Below are 13,182 nucleotides of genomic sequence, written 5' to 3'. Positions count from 1 at the left end.
TTAAGTAAATTAAAATATTATTGCATCACTGGTAGTGCTGCAAAGTGGTTTCAGTCAAACCTTACTAATAGAAAACAAACGGTGTCATTACGTAACACTTCAGCAGTAGGCAATCAGACATCATCTGACTGGGAAGAAATTACATGTGGTATTCCCCAAGGTTCCATATTAGGTCCACTACTGTTTCCTGTGCATATTAATGACCTGTCATCTGTTACATTACCAGCCAAATTTGTCTTATTTGCAGATGATACAAATATTGCGATAAATAGAAAATCAAATACAAATTTAGAAAGGGCAGCTAATCAAATTTTTACTGACATTAATAAGTGGTTCATAACCAATTCACTGTCATTACACTTTGAAAAGACCCACTATATGCAGTTCAGAACTTTCGAGAGATTTCCTTCTGGTGTTGGTGTTGGTGTTGTTGTTGTTGTTGTTGTTGTTGTTGTGGTCTTCAGTCCTGAGACTGGTTTGATGCAGCTCTCCATGCTAATCTATCCTGTGCAAGCTTCTTCATCTCCCAATACCTACTGCAACCTACATCTCTCTGAATCTGCATAGTGTATTCATCTCTTAGTTGCCCCCTACGATTTTTACCCTCCACGCTGCCCTCCAATACTATTTGGTGATCCCTTGACGCCTCAGAATATGTCCTACCAACCGATCCCTTCTTCTAGTCAAGTTGTGCCACAAACTCCTCTTCTCCCCAATTCTGTTCAATACCTCCTCATTAGTTATGTGATCTACCCATCTAATCTTCAGCATTCTTCTGCAACACCACATTTCGAAAGCTTCTATTCTCTTCTTGTCCAAACTATTTATCATCCATGTTTCACTTCCATACATGGCTACACTCCATACAAATACTTTCAGAAATGATTTCCTGACAATTAAATCTATACTCAGTGTTAACAAATTTCTCTTCTTCAGAAATGCTTTCCTTGCCATTGCCAGTCTACATTTTGTATCCTCTCTACTTCAACCATCATCAGTTATTTTGCTCCCCAAATAGCAAAACTCCTTTACTACTTTAAGTGTCTCCTTTCCTAATCTAATCCCTCAGCATCACCTGACTTAATTCGATTACATTCCATTATCCTCATTTTGCTTTTGTTGACGTTCATCTTATATCCTCTTTTCAAGACACTATCCATTCTGTTCAGCTGCTCCTCCAAGTCCTTTGCTGTATCTGACAGAATTACAATGTCATCGGCGAACCTCAAAGTTTTTATTTCTTCTCCATGGGTTTCAATACCTACTCCGAATTTTTCTTTTTTTCCTTCACTGCTTGCTCAATATACAGATTGAATAACATCGGGGAGAGGCTACAACCCTGTCTCACTCCCTTCCCAACCACTGCTTCCCTTTCATGTCCCTTAACTCTTACAACTGCCATCTGGTTTCTGTACAAATTGTAAATAGCCTTTCGCTCCCCGTATTTTCTCCCTGCCACCTTCAGAATTTCAAAGACAGTATTCCAGTCAACATTGTCAAAAGCTTTCTCTAAGCCTACAAATGCTAGACATGTAGGTTTGCCTTTCCTTAATCTAGCTTCTAAGATAAGTCGTAGAGTCAGTATTGCCTCATGTGTTCCAATATTTCTATGGAATCCAAACTGATCTTCCCCGAGGTCGGCTTCTACCAGTTTTTCCATTCGTCTGTAAAGAATTCGCGTTAGTATTTTGCAGCCGTGACTTATTAAACTGATAGTTTGGTAATTTTCACATCTGTCAACACCTGCTTTCTTTGGGATTGGAATTATTATATTCTTCTTGAAGTCTGAGGATATATCGCCTGTCTCATACATCTTTCTCATCAAATGGTAGAGTTTTGTCAGGGCTGGCTCTCTCAAGGCTGTCAGTAGTTCTAATTGAATGTTGTCTACTCCTGGGGCCTCGCTTCGACTTAGATCTTTCAGTGCTCTGTCAAACGCTTCACGCAGTATCATATTTCCCATTTCATCTTCATCTACATCTTCTTCCATTTCCATAATATTGTCCTCAAGTACATCGCCCTTGTTCTGGTGTGTGTATAAAATATGATGACATGGAAATAGGAGAAGTTGAGAGTGTAAAATTCTTGGGATTACAACTTTATAATAAATTCAGTTGGGAGCAACACACTAACGAACTGCTAAAGCACCTAAACAAGTCTGTGTTTGCAATGCGAATGATGTCAGACACAGGAGATATAAATATTTAAAAAAAATGGCATATTTTCACTCCATTATGTTATATGGTATCATATTTTGGGGTAACTCCACAAACAGAGAAAAAATTTTTAGAGTACAGAAGCATATAATAAGAGTAATGAGTAGTGTAAATCCAAGAACATCATGTCGAAACCTATTCAAAGAACTTGGCATATTAACCACAGCTTCTCAGTATATTTATTCCTTAATGAAGTTTGTTGTAAATAATACATCTCTTTTCCCAACTAACTGCTTAGTACACAGTATCAATACTGGGAATAAGAACAATATACATAAATATTTAAAATCACTTACTCTTGCCCAGAAAGGAGTCCAGTATTCAGCAACGTATATTTTCAATAAGTTACCAGCAACCATTAAGAGTTTTGTTTCAGACAAGGCACAATTTAAACATAATTTAAAAGAATTTTTGGTGGGCAACTCCTTCTATTCCATCCATGAGTTTCTCAACAAGTGCAGTAGACCATTTTAATGAAAATTTATCATACTTTAATTTTTGACAATACTTGGTTGTAACAGCCAAGTAACTACCTACTGTGTGAATGATGGATGTATGGAAAGCAGATGTAAGTCTTAAGTCTGTAAATAGTGGAAGTTTAATTTTAAATCTTGTGCATAATCTGACTGTTCTTAACTGAGGGTCACTGAAATGAATAATTTACTTTAACTTTTAACAATACTTGGTTGTAATAGCCAAGAAACTAGCAAATGTCTGAATGATGCATTTAATGAAAGCAGATGTAAGTATTAAACCTGTAAATATTAGAAGTTTAAATTTAATTCATATACATAATTTTACTGTTTATTGACTGAGGATAATTAAAATTAATGAAACTCAAGTTTTTCTGATTACAGTTTTGTAAAGTGTTTATCTGACATGTTCCACATCCAGGAGGATTCCCTCTTTTATGGGTCTGTGGAATGAATAATTAATCTAATCTAATAATCTTGTAGTCACAGAAATAAAACAAATTCACCGTGAAGTCTATTAATTTGTTACTAATGCAGAAATTATTCAAACAAATGCTGTGTGGCCATTACATACATAATGTATGTATGTTTTGTCTATTACCAAATTATAAATGTAAAAAGTTACAAGCTAGACATAGGGGATCCAGTTGTATATAGCTGCAGCTCCTATAATGCAGACACTTAACAGTTAGGAGCATGGTGGATTAAATGTAATCTGAATTTGACAGCAAAGGCAGAAAAATCTGGTGATATAGCTACTGAAAAACATTTGAATACTATGTTTCAAAGCATAATTTGGAAAAGTTGTCAGTTATTTAAGTAATATCTAAAGGAGGTTATAAGTTTTGATGCTACACATTTCTGCTTTTTGGCTCATACTAATGAATAAACATTTAGAGTTTTTTTTAATGCCATGAAGATTATGAATCGGTATACTGCAGACTACCACTTCACAGAGGAGGACTTGAAAACACATCCTCCACTGTGCAACACGTACACATCAGCACTCAAATACATCATCGTTTCAGTTTGCAGACACATAGTTCAGCGAAATGTATTGGACACTCCATTCTGGCCAGCATAAATACAACTTCATAATGGTTTGCTAACTTGTCATTTTATCACATCATTTTCCCAGCACAGTCCTTTCACCTGCCAGTGGTGATAAAAATCATCATTATGTATATTCTTTGTACTAAGTAATGATTAGGATATGAAGCACACACAACTTAGTAACTGGACCTGTATTCAAACTATCATAACCACACATATTTTATACATTCTTTTACAGATAATATATTGCAAATGTATGAATGATAAACAGTTATTGACAATCTACAAGGCACAGAATGAAAAATATATAACAGTTAAGATCACAAATATCTATCTGTACAGTCTGAAAGAGCAAAGAACTGTAAAAAATTTTCAACTTACGAAACAGATCCAGCAGGCCTCAGATTCTTCATCAGTTCTAGGGGTATTGAAGCTTCTTCTGCTGCTTCCTTTATGGCAGTTTCCATTATAGTATAACCCACAGAAAGGCCACCACCTACCTGTAAATGTAGTTCATTTCAAGCCTTAGCTTATAAGGCTCTGTGTGGAAATAATAAATAAAGTTATAACAGATGGCAGCAAGCCAATGATGAAGACTGATTTGATATAGTACCAGGTTAGCTCGCACCCCCCCCCCCCTTTTTTTTCTCACCTCTCTGATGTATTATGAACACTGCACTCAACTAATTCAACAAAAACAGAAGACTAGGTCACCATGAGCTAAAAGTATGAGGCGTGAAGTAGTATATTGTTGCAGCCATCCTGTAGTTAAGATTATCTCATCAAGTTGAGGTAAATTAATACACATTTGTTTATGTGATTCTACTAAGGACTGGTAGCAGAGCCCCGAATTACATCTTAATGACAATTATAGGAGCCAACCTGAGTAGAATTTCAAGGCTGTGTTGCTAAAGACAACTAATATAAATAAACAAAGGTGTAATATGTAAGCATACAGAAATCTGAAATAAGGAGCTAAACTACAAGGTGCAATCAAAAAGTAATGGGAACTTTTTAAATTTTGCAAGCTTTATACATCCAATTTTCAAAACTTTATCATCTTGTTGGAACACATGTTCCTGATGTATGTTTGCATTTTCAGCTGTTTTGAATATTTGGTTTACCATCAACAGCTGAAAATGTTGTAATTGTTTCCATGTGCTCAGCAAACTTTTACTTTTGAAAAAGGTGGATCAAAGAATTTGCATTAAAGTTTTCTTGAAAAATGGAATAAAGCACAGAGCACCACATTTGAAATGTTTATTGTGGTTTTTGGCAAATCTACTTTGAATGAGATAAGAAGAGTTTACAAGTGGTATAAATGTTTCAAAGGGGGTCAAGAAGACGTTGATAATGGCAACCAACCTGGATGTCCTAGCACATCAATTACTGACAACAGTGTGGAAGAAGAAAAGAAAACAGTCCTGTGAAATCACCAAATCACCATTAGAGACATTTCTGATAATGTCGGCATATCCTTTGGCTCTTGCCAAGCAGTTTTTTTTTTGTGGATATTTTGAGCATGGAACATATAGCAACACAGTTTGTTCCAAAACTGAAGAATTCTGGCCAAAACTAATGTTGCATAGACATCGCTCAGGAATTGCTGAATGAAGTTGACAATGATCCAGAACTTCTAAATGAGGTTATAATAGGTGATGAAACAAGGGTATATGGCTATGACATTGGAATCAAGGCCTAATCGTCCCAACAGAAGCTTCATGAAGAACTGAGACAGAAAAAAAGTCAAGTTTGATCACATGTGAAGATTCTTCTCATTGTTTTCTTCAATGGGATATTGCATTATGAGTTCCTGTCTTGTGATCATATGGCTAATAAGGAAAACCACTTGGAAGTTATGTGCCGTTAGAATGAAGCAACCCGAAGAATGACCTCCATTGTGACAAAACCACTCATGGAAATTGCATTATGACGATGCTCATGCTCACAACTCAATGCTTGTTCATGATTTTTTTGCAAAAAACCTCAGTCACCGTATTCACTGGACTGGACATAGGCTCCTGCAATTTCTTTATATTGCCAGGCTGAAGAAAACTGTGAAAGGATGTCATTTTGCTGCCTTTGATGAGATAAGAACAGAATTGCTGAAAGAGGTGAAAAACATCATGAAAAGTGAGTTCCTGAAATGCTCACGAGTTTGCAGAAAGTGCTGACACACATGTATTATATTTGGGGAGATTACTTTGAAAATGACAAACTTAATGTTGATGAATAAATAAAGATTCTTTAAGAAAAAGCAAAAATTCCTTATACTTTTTGTCCACACCTCATATATAGAGTACAAGGCAGCTACAGCATTCAAAATGCAGTTGATGTAAACAAATTACTGATGAATATATGTATAAATGTATTATGCCAAATGGAGATGGGTGGAAGCCCAAAACGCATCCTGCCATAAATAAAGTTAAAATAAAAATGGCTGGCTGACTTTGCGGAAATCAAATATGGACTGGATGGTCACCAAACAGCACTGCTGACAATGTGGTAATTAAAATCTGCCATCATCTTCAGTAAATGAATTATGGGTGACACAAAGACTGAGTGACTGTGATCTCCTGACAGGTGATCAGTATCTCAGCTACTCATGTTGATTCAAAGCTCTGAGATTCAGGTGCACTCAGTTCTGTGCTGAGATCCATGTGAATATATCAAAGCTGAGCACTGTTTGCGTATTTCATTAAACTTCTTCAGGTCCTGGCTGGAAAATGTACCACAGGAAGCATTATGGTGGACCCTATTATTAAGTGTGAGTTTCTAGGATATAAAATTTCAGACATGGGTTCTGGTATATTGGAAGCTGTTGTAATGGCGACCAGAACAGTCACGGGGTTGTAGTGACGGAAACGTGGCAGGACCCGAGGAGCGGCCTGTGAACAACAACACAACAGGAGAGGATGGACACGACCAACGAAGGACCTTATGACACAACAAGAACGGACAACAGAGTTATGAAAACCAAACAAGATGACCACGTCCACTCGTAAAGAAAACACAAAAGTCAATACGCTGCCTAATGCAAGGTGATATGTCCTGAGACATACGCAAGGTTAGACTGGCAGGCTGAGCAACAGGCAGGCGCTTAAGTACTCAATCTGGGATGCCGCTATTGGCTGCTGCAACCACGTGTTCCACTGTGGCGCCCTCACTCTAATGCAGGCTAGGAGGTGCGCGCCGCCACAGCTTATGGCGCGATGGTACAGAGACCTCTATGGGTCTTCGACGTCCATGATGTCTGGCAGGGATTCAAATTCTGTGGTGCGCGGTACCAGAGAAGCAGTGCACTGAGAGATCTCAGGCAATGGCTACAAATCATGGAGTAATGGCAGTTACTGTTGCAATACTGTTTATGAAATTTTGTTAAATAGACAATAACAATGACTTTAGACACCCAACTTATTCCATCATTTTTACTTAGGGACAATAAAATGTAGAACTTCCTATTCTGGAGATACGGTAATGGAGTTGGAAGACGAGTTAAAATTTGTTACCAGACATTCAGAGTAATATGCAAACCTAATAAAACTAAAATAAGGTCATATGTATTACTACAGAGGAACAGAGCAATGACAAAGCTAAAGTGCGAGCTTTATTGTATACCAGATAATTAAAAACAATATTATAGATATTGATGGAAGTTAAGGCAGAATGGCACATTGTTTGAAAGGTATACAAAAGATATTGGAAAATCATTCAGGTCTATACACAAATGCGCCCACATTATCATGATTTTGATGGGAAACTATACAAATTTTTAATTGAGAGTAAATGCCATTACAAGATGATAATGGGAGATTTTAAGCAAAAAGTCAAAAACTAGAATACGATTATGCAATGCAGGCTTTCACAGCTGGTATTTGCATCCTTAGTGAATATTGTTTTATGAACATAAGACCATGGTCCAAGGCATAATTCTGTGCCTAACTTTTCATCTCCTACTGCTGGAGACATCATCACAGGCTATAAAGACTCAGATAGCAGCATGACACTTAGAAAAGCTCAGCAAGTTGAATTGTCTGTATGTATCCACACAATGGTCAGGTTGTGGCATCATCAGAGTGCTGCTTGAGACTGTGGGGTTATGCTGATGAGTGTTATGGAGCTTCTGGCAGAGAAGCGTAAGTGCTGTTTGCTGTATTTAACATTAAGGCCCACAACTTGTGTAATTTCAAAGCTTCTTCTTTTCTGTTAGAGTTGTTTATGTACATTTGAATTCCTATGGACTTCCTGTACACCTTAACATAGTAATATTTAAAGTCACTATCTCAAAGAATTTACCTTTGATGTTCATGCTACAACAAAGCTTTACAGAACTCCTTTTTTTACTTTAGAAAGCAGATGATATTGCCCTCTTGCTGGTTTTTTTAAATGCCGGAAAGAGTAGGGCCTACTCCTTTAGCCTCTGATAGTCCCTTACTAAAACTGCAAGGCAGCAGGACCCCAACACACAGTTCAGCCAGTGGTCCAAACCATTCCCCAGGCGATAGTTCTCAGCAGCAACAAGAAAGAGTAGGAAATCTGATGTGAACAAGCATGCACAACTTACTTCAAAGCAAAGCAGGGTGAGCCATAACTGGGTTTAGAATTAACAGAACAAGAACAAACCTAATTTTTGTAGTTAGAATGATAATGGAAAATACTGGGAGAAAGGAAAAGAGATAATCTTTGTCCTCTTGGATTTAGAAAAGGAATATGATAGTGTGAAAGGAGATTAATTACAGAAATGTGTGCAAAGAGGAATGTACCAGAGTCTCTTGCCAGCAAAATAAAAATGTACAACCACTACCAGAGCTGTATCCATAAATGAGATGCTTATTCTGACTGGTTTACCAAAGGGAAAAGACTGGATTAGGGCTGTACACTGCTACGACTCCTGTTCATCATTGATTTACCTGAAGTAATGATAAGAAGAAAAAAATAGCTGTTATGGAATTCAACACATTTACCTTAGCAGATAATCTATTGACATGGGAAAGCACAAAAGAGGCGGAACAGAAATAAACATCATTTATTAAAACAGCTTAGCCAAAAAAGCAGTGTTGCCAGACAGTAGGCAAGGATTACATGTGAACATCGATCTGGATGGAGAGAGAAGAAGGAAAATGTTGAACAATTCAGTACCTTCATAGCACTGTAACTTGACACACCAATTCTTCGATGGAAATTACTAATAGAATTCAAAAATAAGCTCACTTTTCCCAACAAGTTAGACCTTTCCAATACAACAACCAAACCCCATTAAGAAAGAAGAAAACCCTTTATCAGGTATACTTTTACCAACTGTATCAAAGGTAAAGTCAACAGAGAAAAGTAATTAATTATGAAACAGAATTGGTGGCCACTATAAATCTTCAGGGGTAAAATGTGCAGTACTCCTGATAAACATGTTTCCCTGCTTTTGGAACTAATAGTTTCTTCCGCAGGGAGGAGAGAAGGTGGGCTGAAAAAGGTCAAAAAAGAAGAGCAGGTCACTCAGGTGTGCCCCTCCTATCCTGGGGTCTGAGTGACCTGCCCTTCCTTTTTAACTTTTCCTGACCAGGAAAGTGTGTCATTTTTATGTCTATATTTATGTATCTGAAGTACTACACATTCCACAAGATAAGACCCAGAATGTAAGAATCTATCAAGAAACACAAACGAAGCCACCGCTATGCAACAGCATAAGAACATCAAGGTTGAAAGGCTTTTGACGTACAAAACAGGATAGGTCAAACAAGAATAGTGAGAAAACAGCTTGAAAGGAATTGGAAGACAAGAGACATACAGGCTGACCCAGGATACAGAGGATCAGTCAAGTGAAACAGGATGTAAAAGGATAAGCATTGGAAAGGCATCAAGTCAAGGGGGAAGAAAAGCTGGTTCAAATGGCTCTGAGCACTATGAGACTTAACTTCTAAGGTCATCAGTCCCCAAGAATTTAGAACTACTTAAACCTAACTAACCTAAGTACATCACACACATCCATGCCCGAGGCAGGATTCGAACCTGTGATCGTAGGCGTCACGCGGTTACAGACTGTAGCACCTAGAACCGCTCGGCCACAAGGGGGAAGAAATTCATTCATCAGCCAGAACATTACGACCACCTATCCAATAGCTGGCATGTCCATCTTTAGCACGGATAAGAGCAGCAGCACATCTTGGCATGGAAGCAATGAGGCTTCGGTAGGTCGCTGGAGGGAGTTCGCACCATATCTGCACATACAAGTTACCTACCGTATTTACTCGAATCTAAGCCGCACCTGAAAAATGAGACTCGAAATAAAGGAAAAAAAGATTTCCCGAATCTAAGCCGCACCTGAAATTTGAGACTCGAAATTCAATGGGAGAGAAAAGTTTTAGGCCGCACCTCCAAATCGAAACAAAGTTGGTCCACTGTAATATGAGACGCAATTTAGGTCGAATGAATGACGATACAGCTACAGTAGTTTGGTTCGAGTCGTAAGCTTAGCAGTTAAGCTTTACCAGGTAGCCATTGCTATGCGTCAGCCGCTCCGTCCGTATTTATACGGGTACCCCTCCTTTTTCACGTGCTTCGTCTGGTTTGAATCGATTGCTTATTTTGCTTTGATCTGATAAGTGACGTTCTCTTTGTTATAGGTGTTTACGTCACTCTAAGTTGAAAATGCATCACTGTACTGTGTCATGCATTGTTTGTTGCATTCTGATAGTGCGTGTTTATGGCCTGTCGCGGCTCGCGGCATGGCTTGCTTTTGTGCGCGCTAGCGCCGCTTACAACTAAAAAGAGGCGAATCGTCTCATTAGCAAAGCAATGTCAAGAGACTGCTATTTGTTGTTACTTACACTGCTGCTTTCTTTGAGAATGATCAACAAGAACCAAATAATAGGCAGCGTATGATAGAACACGTTCTGAACGAGAGTTAGGCGAAAATTTTTCTCCGTTTGAAAATCTTTGCGGCCGCTTCTTTAGTACATCAAATTCTGCACAGAAATTAGAGTCATCTTAGATTTAAAAATCTAGTCAGTTGCCGTGCTTCATTTCTGACTGTATCACTATTGGGCATAAGAATAATACGAATATCAACATGACACGATAAGTATATTCTTCCGCGTTTGCTGTTGTTTCACTCTAGTTTCGTAGTTTATTAGGCAGACGGGATTTAAATGAGATAGCAACAAACACGGAAGAATACATGGCAAAATGTTTATATTCGTATTATTCTTATGGTGAATGGTGAAGAGAATACTGCTTGTGATTCACATTTCATCAGGTTACTATTAGCAACCATCTCTTCTCACAGTTAGGAAAAAATTCAGAACGTAGAGTTGCCCATATTGAAAAACATCCCAGTCTTGCCAATCGGATTTTCGTAGTACATTGAAATTCTACTACATTCGGAGGTGAACAATACGGAATTTGTATTTACTTCGTTGGATAATGTATGAAAATGCAGTGGTCTAAACTCGGGGCGGAGAAAAAAAAGCTCGTCTTCCACCTTTTTTTTTTTAAATTTATTTACTGACGCAGAGGTTTCGGCGTCAGTATTTATCTTTGTGCCTACAGACCTTGCCTGTGTAGCGCTACATATATTCGACGGCAGAAGTTAGTTGTGGCGGCACCTACTAACATTTTTCAGAACTTCCGCTTGCTTTGCACTCGATTCTAAGCCGCAGGCGGTTTTTTGGATTACAAAAACCGGAAAAAAAGTGCGGCTTAGATTCGAGTAAATACGGTAATTCCCGTAAATTAGGATGGAGGGAGATGAGCTCTGATACCACAATGAATCACATCCCAGATGTGTTGGATCGGGTTCGGTCTGGCAAATTGGGGTTACCAGCACATCAATTGGAACTCACCACTGTGTGCCTTGAACCACACCATCACACTCCTGGCCTTCTGATGTGGTGCATTATCTTGTCGAAAAATGCCACTGCCATTAGGAAAGATGGTTGTCATGAAGGGGTGTATGTGGTCTGCAACCAGTGGACAGTACTCCTGGGCCATTGTGGTGCCTTGCACTAGCTCCACCAGACCCATGGAGCCCATGTGACTGTTCCCCTTCAGAATATGGAGCCACCGGCAGCTTGTCTCAGTCCCATAGCACAGGTGTCAAGGGTCCGTTCCCCTGGAAGACGATGGATTTGTGCCCTCCCATTGGCATGATGAGGAAGATTTCAGGGTTCATCTGATCATGCAATGTTCTGCCACTGCACCAATGTCCAGTGCCGATGGTCATGTGCCCATTTCAGTTCTAGTTACCAATGTTGCGGAGGCTCATCATCTGGAGTGTTTGGTGCACTGTGTGTTCAGACACACTTGTATTCTTCCAAACATTTAAGTCTGATTTAAGTTGCATCACAGTTCGCTGCCTGTCCTGTTTTACCAGTATCCCCAGCCTATGATGTCTGACATCTGTAATGAGAGGTGGCTACCCAAAACACAAAGTCTGGCCTTGCTTTCGCCACGTGTTACAGACACTCATCACAGCACTCATGAAACACCTGACAAGTTGTGCAGATTCCGAAATGCTTGTTCCGAGCCTCCGGGCCATCACAACCTGCTCTTAGTCAAACTCAGACAGATCGTGCACCTTCCCCATTCTACACACAGACAGATACCACAGGCACCATGTGCATGTCTGACTAGCAGTCATTCCTTACCAGGTGATGCTGCTATCACCTGGATGAGTTTCTATTAATAGTAGGTCATCGGTCATTATGTTCTGGCTGATCAGTGTATACATGGGCAGACAAAGATGGAAAGTGCTCTTTTACCACTTCTGGCTGATTGGGGATTGTTAACGAATGATAATGAGGGTGCACCATTTATACTGATGAAGTCTAATCAGAACAGAAATAATTACACGTTGAATGCACCATTCAGTAAGTCTTATGGTGCATCCATGTAGCATTGCTACAAAAGAGCAAGGGCAGGTCATGGAAGTCAGGAGAATATTAATCATCAGTTGCAGACGTAGAGGATTCTACATGATATCACATGAATGTTACATATCAGCACTGACACTGCTTGCATGCACTGCACAAACCAGCAAATGCTGTACAAAAAATCATAAATATATATTTGTGATCAGCAGAGGGTAAACAATATAGTTAGATTCAACCAAGCCGTAGTGTTTCTTTGTAGATAAAGTGGCTAAGGATACCTGAAAATCATATAATTAGTTATAAAATTCTCATCAAAGGACAGAACAGAAAGCACAATATTGCTTATGACAGGAAACAGATCATAACTCAGACATCTTAAGTACACAAAATATTTATTTACATAAAAACCTATCAAGATTTTCTCAAGGAATGACAGAGTTCATTATTCAACAATATAATGAAGAGAATAGTTGCTACTCCCCAGATAACAGAGATGCTGAGTTGCAGAAAGTTAGCTTTCAGCCAACAAGGCTTTTGACAAAGGCTAACTTTCCCACAGTCTTTTCATTGTGCTTC

The 13,182-nt window shown here is 38.7% G+C and overlaps 1 protein-coding gene across 7 annotated transcripts in view; it reads right to left on the bottom strand.

The window, feature by feature from the left end:
• LOC126178436 (uncharacterized) overlaps positions 1-13,182 on the bottom strand; it is a 290,068-nt gene that overhangs the window by 174,230 nt on the left and 102,656 nt on the right. For all 7 annotated transcript variants that reach the window (XR_007536368.1, XM_049924532.1, XM_049924531.1 and 4 more), the window contains one exon: positions 4,124-4,242. Coding sequence is in view for 6 of the 7 variants with exons in the window: in XM_049924532.1 (XP_049780489.1) it covers positions 4,124-4,242 (119 nt within the window). In the remaining variant the exon portion in view is untranslated. The remainder of the gene's footprint in view (positions 1-4,123; positions 4,243-13,182) is intronic.

This window comes from Schistocerca cancellata, chromosome 1 (genome assembly GCF_023864275.1).
Source record: "Schistocerca cancellata isolate TAMUIC-IGC-003103 chromosome 1, iqSchCanc2.1, whole genome shotgun sequence".
Taxonomy (NCBI): domain Eukaryota; kingdom Metazoa; phylum Arthropoda; class Insecta; order Orthoptera; family Acrididae; genus Schistocerca; species Schistocerca cancellata.
The sequence above is the reverse complement of the archived record's forward strand: the minus strand, read 5'-3'. Positions and strand labels throughout refer to the sequence as shown.